This window comes from Anolis sagrei, chromosome 1 (genome assembly GCF_037176765.1).
Source record: "Anolis sagrei isolate rAnoSag1 chromosome 1, rAnoSag1.mat, whole genome shotgun sequence".
NCBI lineage: Eukaryota > Metazoa > Chordata > Lepidosauria > Squamata > Dactyloidae > Anolis > Anolis sagrei.
Genome location: NC_090021.1, coordinates 139,968,810 through 139,994,636, shown reverse-complemented (window position 1 = coordinate 139,994,636; position 25,827 = coordinate 139,968,810). Strand labels below are relative to the sequence as shown.

The following is a 25,827-nucleotide window of genomic DNA, read 5'->3' as shown; positions in this document are numbered from 1 at the left end:
TGAAAGAGTTCCCTTTCTTAAAAGCACAATACAAATAACAGCAAGGAGAAAAAAGTTCCATGGCTTGCACTGTGGGGATGAATGTTAATGCCTGTGTCAAAATATACTTGAAACAGATTTAATCCTCACGTTAAATTTATTCTTTGGAGCCAGCAGACTCTACTTCTTAAAAATGAGAATTTATTTTATTCGGAAGGGGGGGGGGGTATACAAAACCATAACATCATCAGTGCTCTCAGTATGGTATAATCACACAAAATGGAATTTATGATACAGGCAAAAAATTGACACTTCTATGGTGAGTTGTTACTGGGGTTAGAAATGACTTTGCCAATCATTTCCACTGGCGCAAACCAGATACTTGACAACTTAGTAATTTAAATAACTTTTAAAGGCCAAATGAAAAAAAGAAGAAAATGACAACTGATTGCCTAATTGTTGAGAAAGACACGGAGTATGAAGTGATTCACATTTGCCAAAGAAAATCTATAAATATTTCAAGTAGCAGTTGGAACTCAGAGCAACCTCATTAGCACAGAAGTGTTAATATTTATATGAAGCGACTGAGAGAGATCAAATAGCTGCATTTATTATTTTCATCAGTTCTAGGAGCAAACTGGATCTGAACCAATTTTTGGGAAGGATGACTAACTGGATGAAGACATATAAACTAAGTAAACGTAAAGGTTTCCCCTTGATGTTAGTCTAGTTGTGTCCGAATCTGGCAGAGGTGCTCATCTCCATTTCTAAGCCAAAAAGCTGGCATTGTCCGTAGACGCCTATGAGATCATGAGGCCAGCATGACTGCATGGAGCACTATTACCTTCCCGTCAGAGCAGTACCTACTGATCTACTCATATTTGCATGTTTTTGAACGTCTAGGTTTGCAGAAGCTGGGGCTAATAGGGGGAGCTCACCCCACTCCCCGGATTCGAACTGCCGACCTTTCAATCAGCAAGTTAAAAAGCTCAGCGGTTTAACCCACTGCGCCACCGGGGGCTCCAATCAAAGTTAAATCTAAATAAGATTACAGGTCTCAGCTATCATGGCCAGGAATGAACCAAGTTATATACCAGCACTATACGGAAAGAAAAGAGGAAAGTTGCTTGCGGTTTGCAATACAAACAAATTCGCCATGGTTATTTTATAGAAAGAAATAATCAAGCCACAAACAGGAGAGTTTACGATAACTGAACTGCATCAAAATTTGAGAAAGAAAATAATGTGTGCAATTCTCATCATATATATAGTTGCGGCGGTGCACTGGTTAAACCCTTGTGTTGGCAGGAATGCTGAAAGAAAGGTAGTCAGTTCGAATCTGGGGAGTGGGGTGAGCTCCCATCTGTCAGCTCTAGCTTCTCATGAAGGGACAAGTGAGAAGCTTCTCATAGGATGGTAAAACATTTGGGTGTCCCCTGGGCAACGTCCTTGCAGACGGCCAATTCTCTCACACCAGAAGCGACTTGCAGTTTCTCAAGTTGCTCCTGACACGATTAAAAAAACACAAACGACGACAAAAGTTTATCTTCAAAAATCAAGTTTTGGCAAACCATGAATAAGAATGATCAATGCTTGCTTATATACCACTTTAACTCTCTTCTTTTTGTTGGATTCATTTCAATTCTGGACAAAGTTTTAAAAAATGGGAAAGGCTATACCGAGATAACAAAAGATAATGACAATGTTTCTTTGAACAAACTCAAAACAATATTAGAAAACCTTTGCCAATGTCCATATATATAACATATAAACCCCCCACCATCTCCTAAAACAGCAGTGATAGTTGTTGAGAGACCTTTTACAGTCATTTTTTTCCAATTTGGATTTTGTATCTGTCCTGGGTACATTTACACAGAGCCGCTGTAGTATTATTTTTCAAAACAGTTTTCACTTGGATAGGTTCTCTCTCTGGATCAACATTTCCTTTTCATGCGCTTCTATTTCCTTGAGCAACTCTTCCTTTTCCTTAAAGTAATCCCGAAACCATTCAATGTGTTCCACTTTTTCTTTAACACTTAGGTATGGATTTTTGGAAAGTCCACAAGTCACAAGCTCCATAAAGTGGCGGATTGGTCCTTCCCTGGGGAAGTCTTCCAAATGTTTATCCATAAATATATGCTCATAAAATTCAGCATCATCTTCAAGCCCTAAAGAAGTCAACCACAAGAGATGTTAAAACATGCAAAAACATCAGTTATTTTAATGTATTGTCAAAGGCTTTCATGGCTGGAATCACTGGGTTGTTGGTTTTTTCAGGCTATATGGCCATGTTCTAGAGGCATTCTCTCCTGACGTTTCGCCTGCATCTATGGCAAGCATCCTCAGAGGTAGTGAGGTAGGTTGGAACTAGGAAAAAGGGTTTATATATCTGTGGAATGACCAGGGTGGGACAAAGGACTCTAGTCTACTAGAGCTAGGTGTGAATGTTTCAACTGACCACCTTGATTAGCATTTGATGGCCTGGCAGTGCCTGGAGCAATCTTTTGTTGAGAGGTGATTAATGTCCTTGTTTGTTTCCTCTGTGTTGTTGTGCTGTTCTAATTTTAGAGTTTTTTAATACTGGTAGCCAGATTTTGTTCATGCGAACCCCACCTCCTCCAAGATGAACTGAACCACCTAAACTGGGCTCTACAGGCCAATGGATACTCCACCTCAGACATCAGAGGAGCTGCAAGACCAAGAACAAGCCACCAGAGTATAAGACAAAGATCCACTCAGAGGAAAAGTGTTCTTGCCATACATCAAGGGAACCCCTGACCGCATAGGGAAGCTGATGAGGAAACACAACATACAAACTATCTACAGACCCACTAAGAACATCCAACAAATGCTACGTTCAGCAAAGGACAAGAGGGATCCTCTCGCTTCTGCGGGAGTCTACCGTATACCATGCAGCTGTGGACAAGTCTACATAGGAACCACCAAACACAGCATTGCCCAAACACACATCAAGGAACATGAAAGGCACTGCAGACTACTTCAACCAGAGAAGTCATCCATAGCAGAGCACCTGATGAACCAACCTGGACACAGCATTTTATTTGAGAACACAGAAATGCTGGACTATGTTCACAACCATGTCATACTACACAGAGAAGCCATTGAAATCCACAAGCATGTGAAGAATTTCAACAGAAAGGAGGAAAGCATGAAAATGAACAAAATCTGGCTACCAGTATTAAAAAAACTCTAAAATTACAACAGCAAAACAACAGAGAGGAAACAAACAAGGACATCTAATCACCTCTCAACAAAATATTGCTCCAGGCACTGCCAGGCCATCAAATGCTAATCAAGGTGGTAAGTTGAAACATTCACACCTAGCTCCAACAGACAAGAGTCCTTTGTCCCACTCTGTTCATTCCACAGAAATATAAAGCCTTTTTCCTAGTTCCAACAGACCTCACTACCTCTGAGGATGCTTGCCATAGATGCAGGCGAAACGTCAGGAGAGAATGCCTCTAGAACATGGCCATATAGCCCGAAAAAACCTACAACAACATCAGTTTTTTTTCCTGAGAATTAACATACAAGAAAGCTAATGATACCACAATTAATGGAGAGCCCTTGAATTATTGTTGATCTAATAAACTTTGCTTACTGGTTTTTGATAACTTCAGTTTTGTTATGCTGCATCAACTCGTGACATACTGGTTGTGAATCAGTCTGTGGGCTGATTCAAATTTATTGCCTGATGGTTCATTTCTCAGCATTGGAACAGTGTTCCTCTGGAAGCATTTTGTTTTGAGCTGATATTGGGTAATAAGGACAGTCTATCTGTGATGCCAGATGCACATAAGGAAGCAATACTGCTGCAGTCAACAAGTGACTAAGAGGCAAGACTGTGCCAGCTTGTTCCCACCTTCCTGCTATTGCTCTGCCTTGTGGACTTAAACCTTGCCTACTTGGACAAACTAACGCTATCAGAGTGAGAGGAAGCAGTATCTGGTGATGAGGCCTGGATCCAGGGCAAGCAGACAACCCCAATTCCCTGCCCAGCACACCATAGCAGCCAACTGGAAGAAGATGCTAGACTTCAGTTTTAATCTGTGATCTGCTAAACTAAGTGTATTGTTGCCTGCATGATGTCAGAACCATACATCAAATGCCTGAGTTTATATTCCATCTCCTCCTTCCCAATCCCATTTCTTTCTGTCTTGTGTTGAGGCTGCAACCCTACATGGGAGTCCTGTCTCATTTCTGCGATCTGCAAGCCATCCTGAAAGCCTTTTGGAGTCCATAGGAAAGACAAATGTGTTTTATAAACAAAGAACATTTACTCGTTTTCTTTTCCACCCAAGCTCTGCCTGTTGCCCTTGGATATTCCCCTAGGAGCAAATGGAGACATTACTTTGTCCAGAGTGCCTTTTTGGTGGCTCCCAAGTTGCCAAAAGCCTTCGCATGGGAGGATCTGTTGGCCGCTCCTTGTTGTCTTCCTGCCAGTAGGCAAAAGCCTTTTTATGTAGGCAAATCTTTGGTTTTTTTTTTTAACTCAATGCAGCAGATGGCGCGTTTAATGAAGGGCGTTGAGTCTGTTATTTTTTAATGCCCTAAATGTGTTTTTAAAACTAAAATAAAAGCATGATTTGATTTTTTCAGCTTTAGTATTAATAGCCATTCTGCTTATTAATGCACAGACCATATGCATTCACAGATAAACAATATATAAAAGGCAATGATATAAAACAATATAAACACCGACAATATAAAACCGTATAAAAGCACTATGGTATAAAACATTATAAAAGTATATGTTGTCAAAGGTTTTCATGGCCAGTATCACTGGGTTGCTATGAGTTTTCCGGGTTGTATGGTCATGTTTCAGAAGCATTCTCTTCTGATGTTTTACCCACATCTATGGCAGGCATCCTGAGGTGGGGGGGGGGGGTCTGTTGGAAACTATGCAAGTGAGGTTTATATATTCATGACAATGAACAAAATCTGGCTACTAGTATTTTAAAAAACTCTAAAATCAGGACAGTAAGTAAAGAACAACACTTAAAAAGCAGGGGGATCCCAGACAAAAAACAATCAGGGCCAGCTAACACCTCCCAACAACGGATTACCCCATGTGGCAATCAGCCAGGCTTTGAAGTAGCAACGCCATTCAATGCTAATCAAGGTGGCCTATTGCAACATTCACACTTTCCTCAAGCAGACAAGAGTTCTTTCTACCACTCTGGACATCCCACAGATATATAAACTTCACTTGCCTAGTTTCCAACAGACCTCACAACCTCTGAGGATGTCTGACATTGACGTGGGTGAAGATCAGGAGATAATGCTTCTGGAACATGGCCATACAGCCTGAAATACTCACAGCAACCCAATTATAAAAGTACTACATAAATGAACTGGCATAAAGATCTTGCATGTTAAAATTCAATGTAATTAAAATACAATATAACAACAAGGATAAAATTATTTAGTGGGTTGTTGTAGGTTTTTCAGGCTGTATGGCCATGTTCTAGACCCAGTGATTCCAGCCATGAAAGTCTTTGACAACATATCAAAATTATTTAGCTCAAACCGTCCTTATAACAGTTAATTGAGAGCAATAACTTTTGGATTAATATCTTTTTGCTATACTTTATTTTCAGTTCTTCTCTCAACCAACCAATCCCTTCACAGCCATGTATGTATTAAAATTGCTATTGCGTTGAATAAATGAGCAAACTAAGAGATTCGGTACCAGTTTTGATTTTTAAATCTGTCTCAAAAATTTAAGATTTCATGAGAGAGCTTTTGCTTGGGCAACAGGTCTTTGATTCAGTCATTTAGTGGAAGTTAACTGGATACAACCCAGGCTAATGCTGGTGTGGATTGAGTTTTGATTATTTAAAAAACAGATGAACAGTCAACAATACTTGAAAACAGCCAAAAACTAAGTCTCATAACCAATTAAGTGAACTCCAAAACTGACATTATTGTATTATAGGCTATAGATCAGTGGTTCTCAACCTGTGGGTCCCAAGGTGTTTTGACCTGCAAATCCCAGAAATCCCAGCCAGTTTGCCAGCTGTTAGGATTTCTGGGAGCTGAAGGCCAAAACATCTGGAGACCCACAAGTTGAGAACCACTGCTGCAGAATGTAGGAAGTAAAACTGAATGGAGACTTTGACATGTTTCTTACCGGCTTCGTTGTTAATTGGGAACTCCCAAAGTTTCTCTTCTTTTGTCCACTGTATCATCTCCTCAAAAGCATTCAGAGGGGGTTGCTGAGTAATTGCTTCTATTTCTTTGGCAAGTTCCAGATCCCAAAGTGTTGGTGTTGACACTATGAACAAATGTGAAGGTTTGTATATATACATATATCCAATTCGCAAGGCATCAGATTGCCAACTTTCACAAAAACAGGCTTGAAATGTCTTTTGGCTACTGCAACACAAACCTACTTGTCAGAATCATCAAAACAAACTTATCCTAAGCACGATGTATTGAAACACATGCAATTCTTTTTGCCACATCACCGTTTCTCTTCATGTGCCATTCAACAGTCCCAAGAAGAAATTGTAACAGCAAGTCAAAGGTATGGCATCAGTGAGAAGGAATGTGTTGATGTCATGTTTGCTTAAGTTGATCATATTTAACAAAGAGCATAGCCTAGTAAACTGAATCATTAGCACTCTAACTTGATTTCCCATTGAAGAGGAGTTTTGATTCAGGTTCATCTCCTCTGCACTAGATCTAATGATCAAGTTCTCTAGAAAACTGGATCCAAATCTTAGGTTTGTCTGAATTACTACTTTGGGCATGCCCACTTAGAATGGCTAGCACTCCAACTACATCTGGGATTCTAAGGGTGAAAAATCCCAGAATTGCAAATGATATTACTATGTGACTGTAGAATTTTACATAATTACATCAGAGAACCCAACCTTGCCCCTATGAAGAGAGAAAGGCAGTATGGACAATTTTGTTCTAGGCCGAGCTTTAGCACAGCAGATTAACCACCAGCTGCAGTAAATCTTGCCAATACAAAAGGTTGACAGTTTGAAGCCCGGGTCAGGGTAAGCTCCTGGCCTTTAGCCCAGCTTCTGCCTACCTAGCAGTTTGAAAGCAAAATGTGACAAATAGGTACTGCTTAAAGCAGGGAGGTACAGCACTCCCACCAGGCCAGAACCGAGCACAAGCCTCCAATAAACCAATGATGGGAAAAGCCTATATATACACCTCTATTTACGTACAATTGTCTGTCTTGTCAGTGTATAAATGGCACTGAATGTTTGCCGTATATGTGCACTCTGTGATGAGCCGTGAGTCCCCTTCGGGGTGAGAAGGGCGGAATATAAATACTGTCAGTAAATAAATAAAATAAAATAAAAATGATTTTGTGAACTCCTTAAGCATAAGCAAGCACACACAGCATACACTACACACATGTCTGACATATCATCTAACCAAAAAACTTCAGCTCCTCTCTGGCTTTCACCACCCATTGCTTTAGGAGTTTGGATTGCAGACATTCCCAGCCTTATCTGGAGAGGCCATCAACTAAATGCAGGATCTTTTCCACACAAAACATGTACTCTCCAACTGAGACACAACCCCTATCCTCTGACCTGAGCATCAAATACCTGCATTGGTCTTAATTCATACAACTCTCCTCAAATCAAATCTTGCATGCATATCAAATCTTGCATGCATAGGGACCATAAGTAGGTTACAAATGGAAAGCGAAGGGATGGAGTATCTGGGCTGTGTCCAGAAGAGCAGCAACTAACTTTTACTCACCTTGAGAAGCAAAGATAACTCCTTGGCAAAAGCATACAGCAGAGTTCTTGATCAACCCAGATACCAAACATATTGCCTACCAAGTGTGGGCATTTTTATACACTTCTGACACCAACTCGAATATGTAATTTTACTCAGTCAGTCCTTCATACCCATGGGTTCTGCATCCTTTGATTCAATCCACCATGGTTCAAAATATTTGGTGAAAAAATTCCAAAAAGCTAGGCTTAAATTTGCAGCACTTACATGCAGACATATTCTGCTGTAACCCACCACCATTTCACAGATCCTCGAGTTCTTTCCAGAACTAATTTGTTTGCTTTTTTATATCAAGAATGCCATTTTCCTATGCCACTGCATATAACAGGAGCAGGCAAAGATTTTAGTATCCATGGAGCCCTGGAACCAAATATCAAGATCCCTCGGTATAATAAACAAGATAGCTCCTAATGTTAGTAATTGCACATATTATTATTATTTACACAGGATTGAGACACAAGGCAATTAACAACTAAAGAAGTGATACAGCAAAAACATATAAAAAGTAAATATTAAAACAGAATTGAAGGAATAGTTATATAGAAATATGTTTTAATATGTGCATTTTACGGAGTGTTTTTAAGTGATTATGTGTTTTGATTATGTGGTTTAACAATGCTGTAACCCATCTTGAGCCATGAGAAAAAGTGGGTAAAAATTATTATTATTATTATTATTATTATTATTATTATTATTATTATTAAGCTCAAAGATATGTGCAATGACTAATTAACCTCACCCCTCTTTTTATTATACAACACTATTAAGCACATTTCTTCAGAAATAAACCTTAGTGTATAAAATCCTAGTTTTCATGCACTCTTCAAGCATATACCTAAAAGCCAGGCTTCTAAAAATTTCCACTCAAACTTCAGGGCATATCGAATTATTGTGTAGCGGTTGTACCAGATTCCAGGATCCAAATATGCCCCAACAAACTGACTTTTCTAGTTACATGGACACAGCACACAGATAACCTTCAAACTTGTGTGTCATCTTATCAACCAAAGGATTTACTGCAGAATTATGGATTGGTTGCATGCTATGAAATTATATTCTTGTCTTGTTTCTTGCTTTTGCGTCTCCACTAACCTTTTTCCAGTGCTCCTTCTGTTTCTGAAGCAGGAGGGAAGATGTTGAATCTTTTTCCAGAATATATGCCTTTTCTAGGCAGAAAAGAAAGAAAAAAACTTTTAACCATTAAAAACTCCATTAATTCTCAACTTATTAATCAAGTAGAACAGCACATACCCATGCAAAGTATGAAATCCTGCCAAGCCCAACTGGAAATCTTACTGTGATCGCTTGCAGCAGGCTTTCCCCTATGCTTTTAAATGCACCTACCAAGCCATAAGGGCCATGAAAGGAAAGGGAAAAAGACAGGCTATTATACACTAAAGCAGTGGTCCTCAACCTGTGGGTCCCCAAATGTTTTGGCCTTCAACTCCCAGAAATTGTAACAGTTGGAAAACTGGCTGGGATTTCTGGGAGTTGTAGGCAAAACACTTGGGAACTCACAGGTTGAGAACCACTGGTTTGGTGGGACTGGTGCATGTCTTACAAAGCAAAATCACAGGTCCTTGAGGGGGGTACTTCTCTACTGTGAAAACTACAAATATAAATTAAAAAATAGAAATGCTATGTTTTACCTGAGTAGGCAATGCTAGGCAATGCTAGGTCCTCCAGGGCAATTCTATGGTCAAACTCCAGCAGAAGTTGCCCACAGAATCACCCTGGAGGGACTCAGTGATGCCTAGAGAGAAGGCGTTTGTTGTTATGGTTGTTGTGCATGTGCTGGGTAGCAGCGGAAGCAATAGCAAATACAGCAATGAAGTAATATCAAAATTGTGAATGTAAAACTTGAAAAAGTGGGGAGCCAAATGTATTCCTATTCAAAATAGGTTCTTATAGAAGATCTCTGCAGGACTACACTACTAATGGTGATACATTCTAGTGTTTTTCTAGTGCTTTATACCCTGTATTCTTATGCTGCATCAGCTCTGGGCTAACCCAACATCCTGCCTAAAAGCATTTTCCAGCTATTCGTTTTCTCTTGAATATACATTCTGAGAAATACTCATATTGGACTCAAAAGTTTGCATACTGGATTTTGAACAGCAGCTCATCATAACAATATGGGATTGTGTTCTTTGTTTAAACACCGAGGGTTACCTGATGTTTATTTTTCTGAAACTGCTTTTTTTTAAAGTTTTCAAAAGCTGTTTATTTTTTCAAAAACATGACAAGGCTAATATCTTGTTCCACTTCTCAACACAGGCAGACGGCCTAAAGTGAGAATGGCACTCAGAATGAATAATGTAGGAATCCCAAGCAACAAAATCTTTCCTAAGTAACTTGCACTACATGCGTGAAATGATAAATGACTACCCCATTTTTATTATAATAATGATGCAGGGAGATGCAAATGAAGACCAAAAGAAGTACCTTTTGAATTTACTGTAATCACGAAGACTTCTATCAACTGTATAACCTCGCCCGTCATCGTCAAACTGAATTTGATTGGAAGCCCTAAAAGCATCCCGTGTTGATGGCTTTTTTCCAATCTTCATATTCGTAACGATGTTGCTAAAATTAAGAATATCTGTTAAAATACATATTTGGTACAGAGCAGGAAGACTCTTCCTTCACAGTACTCATTAACCCCATAGATGAAGATAATGTCCATGTTACATTTTTATGTATGCACCTAGAATAACAGAATCCTAGAGCTGGAAGAGACATTGTGGGCCATCCAGTCCAAACCCACAGCCAAGAAGAAGGAAAATCGCATTCAAAGCACACTTGACAGATGGACACAAAGCCTCTTCATAAAAGCCTCCAAAGAAGGAGCCTCCACCACACTCTAGGGTAGAGAGTTCCACTGCTGAACAGCACTCACAGTAAGGAAGTTCTTCCCAATGTTCAGATGGAATCTCCTTTCTTGTAGTTTGAAGACATTGTTCCACATCCTAGTCTCCAGGGCAGCAGAAAACAAGCTTGCTCCCTCCTTTCCTATGACTTTCCCCCACATCTATATACATGGCCCTCATCATGTCTCCTCTCAGCCTTCTCTTCTGTAGGCTACACATGCCCAGCTCTTTGAGCTGCTCCTCATAGGGCTTGTTCTCCAGACCCTTGATTGTTTTAGTCTCCCTCCTGTGGACACATTCTATCTTGTCAACATTTATCTTCAATTGCAGTGGACACAGAACTAGACACAGTGTGATTCCACATGTGGTCTGACCAAGGCAGAATAGAAGGGTAGCATGACTTCTCTGGATCTAGACACTAGACTCCTATTTATGCAGGCCAAAATCCCATTGGCTTTTTTAGCTGCCGCCTGACATGCCTCATGTAAGTCACCCTGAGTCCCTTTGGGGAGATGGTGGTGGGTATAAATAAAGTTTTATTATATTATTATTATTGCTGGCTCATGTTTAACTTGCTGTCCATGAGGACTCCAAGATCTTTTTCACACATACTACTGTCCAGCCATGCGTCCCCCATTCTGTATCTTTGCATTTCATTTTTTTCTGCCTAAGTGGAGTATGTTGCATTTGTCCCTTTTGAACTTCATTTTGTTAGTTTTGGCCAATCATCTCTCTAATCTGTTCAGATCGTTTTGAATTCTGCTCCTGTCTTCTAGGGTATTAGCTATACCTCCCAATTTGGTGCTGTCTGTTAACTTGATGATTATGCCCTCTAACTCCTCATTTAAGCCATTAATAAATACGTTGAACAGGAAAGGGCCCAGGATGGAACCCTGCTTATGGCACTCCACTCATCACTTCTTTCCAGAATGAAAAGAAAGCATTGGTGAACACCCTTTGCGTTTGTTCACTTAATCAGTTACAGATCCACCTAACCATAGTTTGCCTAGCCCACATTTGACTAGTTTGTTTGCCAGAAGGTCATGGGGGACCTTGTCAAAGGCCTTACTGAAATTCAGATAGCTACATCTACCCAGTTTGTAACTCTATAAAAAAAACAAATCAGATTGGTCTGGCAGGTTTCCCTTTCCTAGGTTTCCTAAGTTTCCCTTTCTCTTCCTCTCTCCATATTTTTCCCATTTCTTTTTGGGTGGTAACGTTTTGACTATAGGCTGTAGAGCAGGACCCCTCTGTTTTCTACAGATCTTCAAAGTGCTTCTGGAACCTCTCCAGATAAAGAGTGGTGTAAAGGATATTTTCAAAAGAAATAAATTATACTGTTGATAATTTAGGGTTGCTTAGAAATAATTAAATCATAAATAATTGACCACTTAAATAGTCATATTAATATATAACATTAAAAAAACCCTAAATTGCTGCAATGTAATGCAGTCCACCACTCCCTGAAAGGCACACCAGGACAAAAGACTTTTCCCCACATTTTTCTCAAAGTCAGTGGGAACAAATGTTAACACTCATGCTTCCTTGAGTTTTGGGGCCATAACAGAGGAAGCCTTGGTCTGTTTTGTTTGCAAACGTCAGATTGGAAAGATGAAGTAAAGAGTGAGCATTCATATGATGAAAAGCAGTCTTGATGTGCCAGGGAGGGCTTCATAGGCCAGCATGAGGTCCCTGAATTGAGACAGGATCCAAAGGACAACACAGCTGCATCAACATAGTGTTGACGCATAAGTCTACTGATCTCTAATGTGCTCAAGAGTAACTCTGTGCCAGGCAAAGCGCCCAGCCTTTCTGCAAAAGAAACAACGTGGAGGGCACAATCAGAGCTGAGAAAAGTTACTCTTTGGACTACACCTCCCAGAATTCTGTATCATCTGTGTTTAGTGTTGTTTCAACTGGTGGAAGTTTACTCAAAAGATCTGGAGGGTCTAAAGTTCCCTAAATTTGGACCAAAACAACCAAAAGCTAACTTGCGACCTCTTACTACACTTTCATCAAGATGAATCAAGGCTAGTAGCACAGTGAGTCCCCAGCACCCAGTCAACACATTCCCAAGGGTTATAAAACAAAAGCTTCAGGTCTGACAACCAAATAATGCCTCAGGCTTGAACTCTCTGTGAACTGAGGCTTGCAAGACCTGCAAATCGCTTTACCTTCCATTGCAGCAAGCCTTAATGGGCCCTGCACCACACAAACCTTTCCACTCAATGGCACTCTGCTGACAACACTATCCTAACCTTGAGAATGGGTTGTGTGACATGACCTGTGGCTGCAGACTGAATGGCATCTCTGGATATGATTCTGAACCACACATTTCCACGCAATCCACACACAACGCAGAAAAGCCCCTTAGTCACTGCAGGGAGAAAGAAGGACAAACCAACCATGGTTTTCTACCGTCTACTCACTACTCATTTTAAAGCTGAAATAAGGATTGTCAATTAGTCCACAAGTCACTTCTGTTATCAATTCTAATCAACATCAGGGGTGTTTAGATATTTGAAAGGCTGTCAAAAGGAAGAGGAAGCAAGCTTGTTTTATTTATTTATTTATTTATTTAATTACTTTACTTGTATACCGCAGTTTCTCAGCCTAACAGGTGACTCACCACGGTTTACAACAAGCCTAAAAATCAACAACGATATACAAGATAAAACCACCAAAGCATAATATACAATATCAACACAACAATAGTTTTCTGCTGCCCTGGAAACTAGGATTCGGAGCAATGGGTTTAAATTAAGGGAAAGGAGATTCTACCTTAACATTAAGAACTTCCTGACCGGAAGAACTGTTCAACAGTGGAACTCTCTGCTGCGGAGTGTTGTGGAAGCTCCTTCTTTGGAGGCTTTCAAAAAGAGGCTGGATGGCCATCTATCAAGGTTGCTTTGATTTTGCTGGAATGTGAACATTTGGATCCTTTCCAAACTGGTCTGGAAAAGGTTCCTCGTTCCTAAGTTAAAGTCTTTAATGGACAAGGATGAATTTTGGCTCTTAAGACATAATTTAACCAGTGGCATTAGTGGAAAGGTTGAAAGAGCAGTAATCCAAGAAATCCTAGCATTTAAGGACAACCAAGGGCTTTTCCATACAGCCATATAACCCAGAATACCAAGGCGGAAAATCCCACAATATCTGCTTTGAACTGGGTTATCTGTGTCCACATTGCCCTATATCCCAGTTGTAAGCAGATAATGTGGGATTTAATTCAGTTGTGTGGAAGGGGCTTTAGAATACAGGGAAGATTATGAGACAAATCCTGGATCCAAATAAACAGCACGATTGTACCAGTGATAGTTAGCACGATGTCTAGCCATTCTCTTTGGCCCCTTCTATACTGCTATATAAAATACAGATTCTCTGCCTTGAACTGGATTATATGGCAATGTAGACTCATATAATCCAATTCAAAGCACATACTGTGGATTATCTGATTTGATAATCTGGATTATATGGCAGTGTAGAAGGGGCCTTAGTCCCCCCAGTGAAGTCAATTCAATGTGTAGGGATAAAGGTGAAAGCCTTCTCAGCTGGCACACCAACCGTGGAATTCTTTCCCTCTGGAAGTATGAATGACATCAACATTAAAGTCATTTAAATGCTAATTTAAAACTTGGTTGGCATCAAGGCCTTTTGATCTCATTAATACAACCCACAGACTGTTTTATATGTCTATAATTATATAACATTTAAGTTTTAGGTTTCTGTTTTTATCACATTATTGAATTGCTCATTATGTTATGGCTTGTTACAATGTGCAACCTGTTTAACCTGTATTAACACTATTTGTAAGCCACCCTGATGTAGGGTGGGATATAAATATTATATTCATTAAATAAATATGGGTGATGGAAATGGGGAAATATCCACCATCTCCTAAAGTTTACTATAAAAAGATAAAGGTTTCCTCTGACAATAAGTCTAGTTGTGTCCGACTCTGGTGGTTGGTGCTCATCTCCATTTTTAAGACAAAGAACTGGCATTGTCCGTAGACACCTCCAAGGTCATGTGGCCAGCATAACTGCATGTAGAACTGTTACCTTCCTACTGGAGCGGTACCTATTGATCTACTCACATTTGCATGTTTTCAAACTGCTAGGTTGGCAGAAGCTGGGGCTAACAGAGGGAGCTCACCCCACTCCTAGATTTGAACTGCCAACCTTTCGGTCAGCAAGTTCAGCAACTCAGTGGTTTACCCCGCTGCACAACCAGGGTAAATATAGTTACTATATTTAACTATAAACAGAAAAAGAAAATGTGCAGGAAAAGCCCATGTCTCACAAGTACACAATTTACATACATGAGTGCCAAAAAAGGCCACCAAAACAGATGGCTGAAGTAAAGATGTTCAAAATCTTAGGCATTTGGTTTTTGAATTTTTTGATATGGAAATAGCCAGAACACAAAGTGCTGCTCTACTCATCACTTGCGGTCAATGTGACAAGCAAACCAGAAAGAAATTGAGCTGGCAAAGATGCCACTGTTTACTTCCTTCATGATGTGGCTAGCCATGCTCCTTTCCTTGGCAGCCACACTAATAAAAGAGCAAACTCGCTTGAAAGAGCTCTTCTTTCCGTCAAGAAAATGCCTGGCGTTTTGAGCACAGTCTGATCCTTGAAGCTGGAACTCAACAAGACCTGCAATAGACCCTTCTTACCCAGGTTACTATTGGGCGCAGGGAGGGAAAGAAAGAAGGATGTGTCATTTCTTGGGCTAGTAATGGTCAACTCTACATTTGAAGAGATGTTCATTTTACATTTTGTTTGATCTGTAATGAAACTGAAGCCTTTAATATTTTTAAAGGGTTCATAATTTCCACAGAGAGGAAATGCATTCCACCCGAAAATTGTGTTTTGTTGTTATTTCCATTAAGTAAAATCTTGTAAACAAACTGATGGATGAAAAATTTGTAGAACAGTGACATCCACAGGTGATATTCTATTACTACAAAGGGAAGTAACTCGGCCATGATTTACTGGCAGAGACAATCAAGCGATTGAGAAATACAAGAACATTCTACTTATTTATATTTGGAAAAGATCACTGATTTTGCAAGAGGGATATGCAACAGAGTAATCTACTTTGATTTCAAGAAGACATGGGACAACTTGCCCCAGGAAAAAAAGAGTGTACTTGCTCAGTTATTTATTTAGTTGTTTACTAATTTAATGCCCCTCCTTTCTCCCAGCATAGGATTTAAGGTACTTGCTTTGGAAAAAAATGATATTAATACAACTACTGTTGGGCTCATTAAAAAAATGTTTAAAGCGAAACTGATAAAAGGTTCTGGTAAGAACATAAAGTGACCGAAAACAATCAGCAGAGCACAGGGCATTTAGTCATAATTTTTATCAGTGACCTTTGAAAGGAAAGTAATTGGACTCTGATGAAAACTGTACATGACTTCATCATGTTAAGAGACACTGCTAATATAAATTCCAGACAGGTAATGTCTGGCGTAATAAATCTATTAGTCTTTAACATGCCTTGAGACGCATTGTTGTTTTTGGTACTAACAAAAAGTAATAACTGGGGTATAGGTCTAAATATCCTAAAAGGCACCAAGTCTGTGGCTTTTAACTGTTTTGATGGATTTTAACTGTAATTTTGTGTTTAATTCTATTTTAATGTTTGCATTTTGTATATTTTAAATTGTATTTTAATGCTTTGAGTCCCTTTGAGGAGATAAAACGGGGTACAAATAAATATACCGCATATACTCAAGTATCAGCCGACCCGAATAAATGCCAAGGCATTTAATTTTACCACAAAAAACTGGGATAAGTTATTGACTCAAATATAAGCCAAGGGTAGGAAATGCAGCAACTACTGGGAAATTTCAAAATAAAAACAAATACCAATAAAACTACATTAATTGAGGCTTCAGAAAGTGAAATGTTTTTGAAAATGTACATAAAACTGTAATTTAAGATAAGACTATCCAACTCTGATTAAACCATTATTCTAACCTTCATCCATGTAAATGTGCTTACATATCCTTCTGTAACGAACTGTTTAATTGTAATATGAGTTTTTGTAAATTTTTATTAAAGGAATAATTGAAATTGAATCCAAACAAGACAGAGGTACTCCTGGTCAGTCGCAAGGCCGAACAGGGCATAGGGTTACAGCCTGTGTTGGATGGGGCCGCACTCCCCCTGAAAACGCAGGTTCGCAGCTTGGGTGTGACCCTGGACTCATCGCTGAGCCTGGAACCCCAGGTTTCGGCGGTGACCAGGGGAGCATTTGCACAGCTAAAGCTTGTGCGCCAGCTGCGCCCGTACCTTGGGAAGTCTGACTTGGCCACGGTAGTCCACGCTCTGGTTACATCCCATTTAGACTACTGCAACGCTCTCTACGTGGGGTTGCCTTTGAAGACGGCTCGGAAGCTCCAACTAGTCCAACGCTCAGCAGCCATGATTTTAACAGGAGCGAAGCGCAGGGAGCATACAACCCCCCTGTTGCGCCAACTCCACTGGCTACCGATCTGCTACCGGGCTGAATTCAAAGTGCTGGCGTTGGCCTTTAAAGCCCTAAACGGTTCCAGCCCAAGCTACCTATCTGACCGCATCTCTGCCTATGAACCCACCAGGACTTTGAGATCTTCCGGGGAGACCCTGCTCTCGATCCCGCCTGCTTCTCAAGCTCGGCTGGCGGGGACGAGAGATAGGGCCTTCTCGGTGGTGGCTCCTCGGCTGTGAAACGCCCTTCCTACCGACATTAGACTAGCACCATCTCTAATGGTATTCCGCAAAAAGGTGAAGACCTGGCTGTTTGAGCAGGCGTTCAAATAATTATTGCAATGATTGGTTAATGAACACTGGAATGGAACAATGGATGACGAATCTGGAACATGTTTTTGATGACGAGACGACAGTGAATGGGTATTGTAGTAACTGTTTATTAATTGTGTAATGTGTTAGGTTGTTAACTGTTTCTATACTATAGCACTGAATTTTTGCTGTTCGTATTTGTTGTGAACCGCTGTGAGTCGCCTTCGGGCTGAGAACAGCGGTATATAAGTAAGGTAAATAAATAAATAAATAAATAATAAATATATATATATATATGACAAGCCAGTTTAAACTGTAGCTGCTTGTTGGCTGCGTTGCCATAGCAATGTAGTTTGCAATAGAAATGTATCTATCCAGAGTAGGAGCCAAAAGGGGTGGAGCTAACTGTTAACTGGAGTGGAGCAGATATTTTAAAAATCAGTCTTAGGCCAGTGAGCAAAGAGAAAGTTGGTTCTGGCTAGTTTAGAACTGGACCAAGGGATTTAAGTCTTCAACCTAGTTATTTAGAATGTCAACTGAACTTGTTTGAATTAGTAAATAGCTATTAAGCTAAGGGAAAAGGAACCCTAGTGGTACTCTGTAACTTCAGTGGGATAGCTGAAGGGAGTGAAAGGCTAGTCAGTGCCTTAAATGTCAGTCAGGAGACTGGAAAGAAATAATATTTTGAAATGAAATAAGTTCAAGCCTTTCTGGTAAAAGGATAAGCCATTCTGCAAGTTATATTGGAAACTGATAAGAGAAGCCAGTTGTAACAACATCTAAGAAATACTGAGTAACCATTAAGATTTATATGCCTGAGAATCCTTGAATAAATATGTCCTTGTTCAAGTTTATTATAGTAAAGACTTGTGTCCAGTTATTGAAGAGAAGATTTACCTCAGAGGGAGACGGCTGAATATCTAGAAAAAAGGATTCAGTTTATGGTATTGGTTTACATATTTTAAAAGTGCCTCAGACAAACATTTTAAAAGTCAAACCTCACACCAGCATTACAACCTCACTCACACAAATATACATACTTAAACAAACAATAACTAATTTGCTCAGCCACAACTACGCTACCTATACCACTTAATTACCCTCCTCATCGTCATACATTGCCCAGTCCGTTTGGGTGTGATGTAATACATAATAATTATTGGTGGCAGTGGTGGGACAGAAAAAGAAAGGTCCCTCCTGCCACACCAACTGCATTGCCTCCATACCTTCCAATAATAATAAAGAGAGTAAAATAATAAATGTAATAATAATAATAATAATAATAATAATAATAATAATAATAGAGTAAAATAATAAACTTGACTCGAATATTAGCCGGGGGGGGGGGGGGGGGGGTTCAGCATAAAACAGGGCCGAAAAACTTGGTTTATTACAGTGCTGCATTCATCATCTACTTCAAGGGAAAAGACAAGAGAGGATTGCCAGATCTTGTCTTCAACTGAACTCTGCAATTTTTGGATCTGATGATTGAAAACGTCTTCTCTCCCCTTTCAGATTGTGTTGCAGTGTCTGCCTTCTCTCTTAGGCCCTTACACTCAGCTGAATAAAATCCCACATTATCTGCTTTGAACTGGAATATACAGCAGTGTGGACTCTGATAACCCAGTTCAAAGCAGATACTGTGGGATTTTCTGCCTTGATATTCTGTGTGAAAGGGCCCTGAATCAAACTTCAAAAAAATCCCTATGAGAATGTCACTATAGGTCTGAGTCAATTTGAAGGCACATAATGAAAATGGCAAAACTTTACTATGTTTGAGGACTGATTGGTTCTGATTTTATTGTTATTATTGCTACTAAAAATAACCCAGTTCAAAGCAGGTATTGTGGGATTTTCTGACTTGGTATTCTGGGTTATATGGCTGTGTGGAAAGGCCCTTAGATCAGTGTTTCTCAACCTGGGGGTTGGGACCACTAAGGGGGTCATGAGGGGGTTTCAGAGGAGTCACCAAAGGCCATCAGAAAACATATTTCTGATGGTCTTAGGAACTCCTTTGACAGTGAAGGCTGAAGATCTCTTCGCTGGTCCTTCTCTACCTTTTTGGAAACAGTTGGTGAATCCTCCCACCAAAAGCCCCCCTCCGCTGTGACTGGCCAGCCTCTCAAACAAGGAGGGGGATGTTTCTGAGACTTCTGATAGGAGAGCAGGCGTGCTCGGCACATGGCAGCCTGGTGCGCTTATGCGGGTGAGGGAGAGCATGTGAGGTTGGAGGGAAGATCACACCAACTAGTTCCTTCAAGGCATGGGGGTTCTGTGTGGGAAGTTTTGCCCAATTCTATCATAATGCTCTTTGATTGTAGGTGAACTATAAATCTCAGTAGCTACAACTCTCAAATGTCAAGGTCTATTTTTCCCAAACTCCACTAGTGTTCACATTTGAGCATATTGAGTATTCGAACCAAGTTTGGTCCAGATCTATCATTGTTTGAATGGACAGTGCTCTCTGGATGTAAGTGAACTACAACTCCAAAACTCAAGGTCAATGCCCACCAAATCCTTCCAGTATTTTCTGTTAGTCGTGGGAGTTCTGGATGCTAAGATTGGTTCAATTCCATTGCTGGTGGAGTTCAGAATGCTCTTTGATTGGAAGTTAACTATAAACCCCAGCAACTACAACTCCCAAACGACAAAACCAATCCCCCCTCAATCCCACCAGTATTCAAATTTGGGTGTATCGGGTATTTGTGCCAAATTTGGTCCAGTGAATGAAAGTATATCCTGCATATCAGATATTTACATTACAATTCATAACAGTTGCAGGATTACAGTTATGAAGTAGCAACAAAAATAATTTTATGGGTGGGGGGGTCACCACAACGTGAGGAACTGTGTTAAGGGGTCACGGCATTAGGAAGGCTGGGAAACACTGCCTTAGATGTTGAAGAATAAAGCCAAAGTGCATCAAAGCAAAGGTCCAAGGCTCCTAGTACATTGCCATATAAAATCCAGATTATCTGCTCTAAACTGGAATATATGAACAGTGTAGACTCATATAATCTAGTTCAAATCAGATAATCTAGATTATCTACTTTGATAATCTGGATTACATTACAGTATAGAAGGGGCCTAGAAGTGCCCCAAGAAAGAACCTAAAATGCAGAAGTCTTCAGATTCCTCTTTAACATCAGAACCAGTCAGTCCTCAAACATACAAAAGTTTTGCTGTTTTCATTATGTGCCTTCAAATTGATTCAGACCTATAGTGATGTTCTCATAGGTTTTTTTTTTTTTTTGGAAGTTTGATTCAGGGCCTTTTCACACAAAATATTAAGGCAGAAAATCCCACAATATCTTATTTGAACTGGGTTATCTGAGTCCACACTGTCATATATTCCAGTTCAAAGCAGATGTGGGATTTTATTCAGCTGTGTGGAAGGGGTCTCAGAGGTTTGCCACTGCTTTCTTCTAAGGGTGAGTTCAGTTTCATCTTGGACTTTCATGGATCTGAACTTTAGTTTCCTTGTCCAACATTCAAAACTGCTACTTTCTACTCAGTTGCCTCTTCAAACTCTTTTGAAGAGACCAAGACAGGTAAATAGGTTGCTTTTTATTCTAATGAGCTGAATGCAAATGCATTCTGTGAACATGTGACTTTGAGAACATAAGCTACAGAAGTCAAGTACACATTTTTTTAAAAATAGAGTAATAATTTGTGCTATACATGTGGAAGACGTTGCACAGTGCAATACTACCATCAGCACTGCAATTACAAACCTTATGTCAGTGGCATCTCCATTTTTGCGTGTGTCAGTGACGTCCTTGTGCTTCTTCAGCAACTGAACCAATTCCGAAACTGTCTTTTTTCTGTCAAAAGGCAGCGAAGATGCAACTGCAGAGGCTGCTGCTACCAGCTCTGGATTGAGTTCCTTGCTGTTGGAAGAAACAGGAATAAACAGGTGCAAAATGCAGTCATTCATTTTTTTAACTCTTCATCTCTTTCCATTTTATCAGCCATTTGAAATGAATCACAGAAAAATTGCAGTGATTATTTTAAACAGAATGATTACCATCTTCACATTGCAAAGGTAAAATACATCCATATATAAGGTAAAGGTTTCCCCTTGACATAAAATCTAGTCGTGTCCAACTCTGGTGAGTGGTGCTCATCTCCATTTCTAAGCCAAAGAGCCAGCATTGTCCAGAGACACCTCCAAGATCATGTGGCCAGTATGACTGAATGGAATGTCGTTACCTTCCCACCAGAGCAGTACCTATTATCTACTTACATTTGCATGTTTTCGAACTGCTAGGTTGGCAGAATCTGGGGCTAACAGTGGGAATTCACCCTACTCCCTGGATTCGAACCACCAACCTTTTGGTCAGCAAGTTCAGCAGCTCAGCAGCTTAACCCACTGTGCCACCAGGGGGCCCTATCACTACTGGTACTAGTCTGGAAATGTGCAACTCTGGCCAAGTAAATCAGAGGGGCAGAAAGAAGAGGCTGAAGTTGAAAATGAATTCAACAAAACAACACAGGTAGGATTGACTGCAGCATCAAGTCTACACCAGTGGTTCCCAACCTTTTTTGACCAGGGCCCACTTTGACCAGGGACCACTCTCCAACATTAGTACAAAAAGGGATGGGGCTGGTCAGCTCTGAGAAAAGGAGCGGAAATAAAATAAAACAAATAAAGAGCAAAGAGGTTTGTGGACCAGATTTTTGTTCTCACAGTCCAATAATAATGGGATTGGTAATTTGATGAGACACCAGCACTCTATGTCAGAGACAGATAAAGACACTATAAAGCTACAAGTGTTTTCAAGGCATGCCACTGTTGCATTATCAAAGATGGCATTTGTTCAGGGAGCTGAGGACATTCTTTGCGATACCTCACTCAAAGTAAGCAAATACAGCATCCAGTAACTGCAACTCATGTAGCAGCGGTGCATGAAAGCACACACAAAAAAGTTACCTCTTTGCTTTCTCTTCTGTTGCTTTCTGGAACATGCTACTTGCACTCTCCATATTCCTTGGCAAATCCTTCACTTGGGTCTCAGTCTTCTGAGCTTTCAGTATCTGGAACTTTTTCTTTGAACTTATTTCTACTTGCATTCCACTAATGATGTTTAACAAATTCTTCTTTGCAGTCGCTGTTGCCTTCTTCTCCTGGTCTGGTAAAGTCTTTGCATCCACACTGTTGGATGGTTCATCTTCCTTGGTACAAAAGACAGAGCTGGTGCCCAATAATTTATGTGCCTTACTAAAAGAAAAACAAAACCAATAATATGGAGGTTACTGACACATAGTTTATACTAGTCACACTTAAGTTTTATTGTCCAGCCCAGTTTCCCGACTGCTTTCAAACAGCAAACATGAAGACAGTACTGTGTACAACACTCTGTAGAATTTGCTATGAATTATCTCTGGTAATTTATTCCAGGATATTCTTGCCTCAAAATGTATTGTATATGCCTTCTATCAGAGAGCTATATCTTTATTGAACTTCACCAGACAATAGATTTCTAATAGTTTTAACTACACGTTTTAACTAGCCAATGACCAGTCAAAGAAGGCTGGTCATTTGATCAGTATTACATAAATATCTGTATCTGAGAGTTTCTGGAATGAAGGTTTCAATGCAAAGGATTTTCAGCCAAGTATCGCATCTCCCTCTCCAATTGTCTTTGAAGGTGGCACAGAGAAAATCAATTCTATCTTCAAATACATATTACAGTTCATGCACAACTGAATTGTCCCTTTTAATAGAAAAGTGTGGGATGGAAGGAGTGAGTATCGCGCTGAATGTGTAAAAACAAGTTTGTAGTTTCTATTTGGGAATGTCACTACTTATGCAAAAGTATGTAAGTAATGAGTTTTTTTTAATAGTAACAAGAAAACAAAAAATATATTTCCTGAGATTCCAGGATTGATAGAAGATTTCTGAAAACAAGGTGACAAAAATGGGAATCAGTTTGCTCAAGCTCTCAATGACCTTTTGGAAGCAACCTGGAAGGAAAGGGACCGAATTATGTTATATACCAGGGGTCCTCAAACCTTTTAAACAGAGGGCCAGGTCACAATTCCTCAAACTGTTGGAGGGCCGAATTATAATTTGAAAAAAACATGAATGAATCCCTATGCACACTGCACATATCTTATTTGTAGTGCAAAAAAAACCTACAATAATTAAAATGAAGAACAATTTTAACAAATATAAACTTATTAGTATTTCAGTGGGAAGTGTAGGTGATGAGATAGGATGATTGCTGTTGTTGTTGTGTGCTTTCAAGTCATTTCAAATTTAGGTTAACCCACAGAGAAGGCCAGGTAAATGACTTTGGAGGGCCATATCTGGCCCCCCGGGCCTTGGTTTGAGGACCCCTGTTATGTACAATGGGTATATAGATGGTATTTCATATCCATGGATTCTGCACCTATGGATTCGGCCATCTATATCTTAAAATACTCATATACAGTATTATATATATATATATATATATATATACACACACACACACACACACACACAAAAGCAAAATGGAATTGGATACTATAAGAAAGGCTGAATGAAGGAAAGCAGACACTTTTGAACTGTGGTGTTGGAGGAAAATTCTGAGAGTGCCTCGGACCACAAGAAGATCAAACCAGTCTATACTCCAGGAAATAATGCCTGACTGCTCAATGGAGGGAAGGATATTAGTATTCCCTCCCTCACTGGAGGGAAGTATTAGAAATACTTTGGCCATAGTGTGAGAAGACAGGAAGGCTTGGAGAAGGCAATAATGCTGGGGGAAATGGGAGGAAAAAGAAAGAGGGGCCAACCAAGGGCAAGATTGATGAATGGTATCCTTGAAGTGACTGGCTTGACCTTGAAGGAGCTGGGGGTGGAGTGGGCTGGTCCGTGAGGTCACAAAGAGTCGGAAGCGACTGAACAAATAAACAACAATAATAGATACCATTTCATTACGCCATTATATTTCATGGGACTTGAACATAAACAGACTTTGGAACCTACAGATATCAAGGTCTTACTGTAAACTATAACTTCTGTTGCGGTCTCATTTTAACACCATTGATGTTTAATTCTAGTTCAATGCTTATATATTGGAATTTAAATGTTATTGAAATGCTTGTAATGTAAGCCATTTCAGAGTTTCCTTTGTGGAGAGAAAAAGTGGGGTATAAATAAACATAATGATGATGAAAGCGAGGAGGAGCTGAGGAGCCTTCTAATCAAGGTGAAAGAAGAAAGCGCAAAAGCCGGGTTGCAGCTAAACATTAAAAAAAAAACCCAAGATTATGGCAACAAGAATGACTGACAACTGGAAAATAGAGGGAGAAAATGTAGAAGCCGTGACAGACTTTGTATTTCTAGGCGCAAAGATTACTGCAGATGCAGACTGTGGCCAGGAAATCAGGAGACGCTTACTTCTTGGGAGGAGAGCAATGTCCAGTCTCGACAAAATAGTAAAGAGTAGAGACATCACACTGGCAACAAAGATCTGCCTAGTCAAAGCCATGGTATTCCCTGTAGTCACCTACGGATGTGAGAGCTGGACCTTAGGGAAGTCTGAGCGAAGGAAGATCGATGCTTTTGAGCTGTGGTGTTGGAGGAAAGTTCTGAGAGTGCCTTGGACTGCGAGAAGATCCAACCAGTCCATCCTCCAGGAAATAAAGCCCGGCTGCTCACTGGAGGGAAAGATACTAGAGACAAAGTTGAAGTACTTTGGCCACATCATGAGGAGACAGGAAAGCCTAGAGAAGACAATTATGCTGGGGAAAGTGGAAGGCAAAAGGAAGAGGGGCCGACCAAGGGCAAGATGGATGGATGGCATCCTTGAAGTGACTGGACTGACCTTGAAGGAGCTGGGGGTGGTGACGACCGACAGGGAGCTCTGGCGTGGGCTGGTCCGTGAGGTCACGAAGAGTCGGAGACGACTGAACGATTGAACAACAACAAAAAATGATGATGATGATGCTAAGGCACCCCCATTTGGAATCAGGCCACAGTTTAAGAAGCAATGAATTAGACAATTGGGGTTAAACTATCCTATCTTTGAATACCTAGAACTTGGGACAGTGAGTCCTTGATTATCTGAATCCTCACTGCCATATATTCTAGTTCAAAGCAGAGAATGTGGGATTTTATTCAACTGTGTGGAAGGGGCCTCTCTCTCTCTCTCTCCCTCTCTGTCACTTTCTCTCTCTCTCTCTCGGGGGTTGCAAGTACCTGTCCAGCCAGAGGGCACCTCTTCCGCGGGGGCCCAGGCCCAGAAGCCCAGCAATGGAGCCCCTCCGCCACATCCTGTGCCTCAAGACAACGAGGCACCCACAGAAGCCCGGCTTGTCCGCCCGACGAAACGCCCCCCACTTTCCATGAGGCACTTCCGCCGTAAGCGTCCGTCACGCGCAATCCGTCCGGGCAGAAA

General features: G+C 40.4%; 1 protein-coding gene across 1 annotated transcript; it reads right to left on the bottom strand.

Moving 5' to 3' along the window:
- Positions 1–163: 163 nt before the first annotated feature.
- MRPS31 (mitochondrial ribosomal protein S31) lies at positions 164–25,827 on the bottom strand. The gene is made up of 7 exons (XM_060786678.2): positions 25,629–25,827; positions 22,371–22,658; positions 21,172–21,327; positions 10,219–10,359; positions 8,866–8,939; positions 6,134–6,277; positions 164–2,147 (listed from the first exon to the last, which is right to left on the bottom strand). The coding sequence occupies exons 1-7, from the start codon at positions 25,700–25,702 to the stop codon at positions 1,888–1,890; spliced, it is 1,137 nt and encodes a 378-aa protein (XP_060642661.2). The 5' UTR covers positions 25,703–25,827; the 3' UTR covers positions 164–1,887.

Bases quoted from the DNA above. Each gene is read 5' to 3' on its own strand.
- MRPS31 (XM_060786678.2), bottom strand. From the start codon at position 25,702: ATGTGGCGGAGGGGCTCCATTGCTGGGCTTCTGGGCCTGGGCCCCCGC. The intron at 22,659-25,628 runs GTACTTGCAACC...TTTTTCTTTTAG, and splicing joins GGTGCCCTCTGGCTGGACAG to TAAGGCACATAAATTATTGG. The intron at 10,360-21,171 runs GTTTGTAATTGC...TCTTAATTTTAG, and splicing joins GGAGATGCCACTGACATAAG to CAACATCGTTACGAATATGA.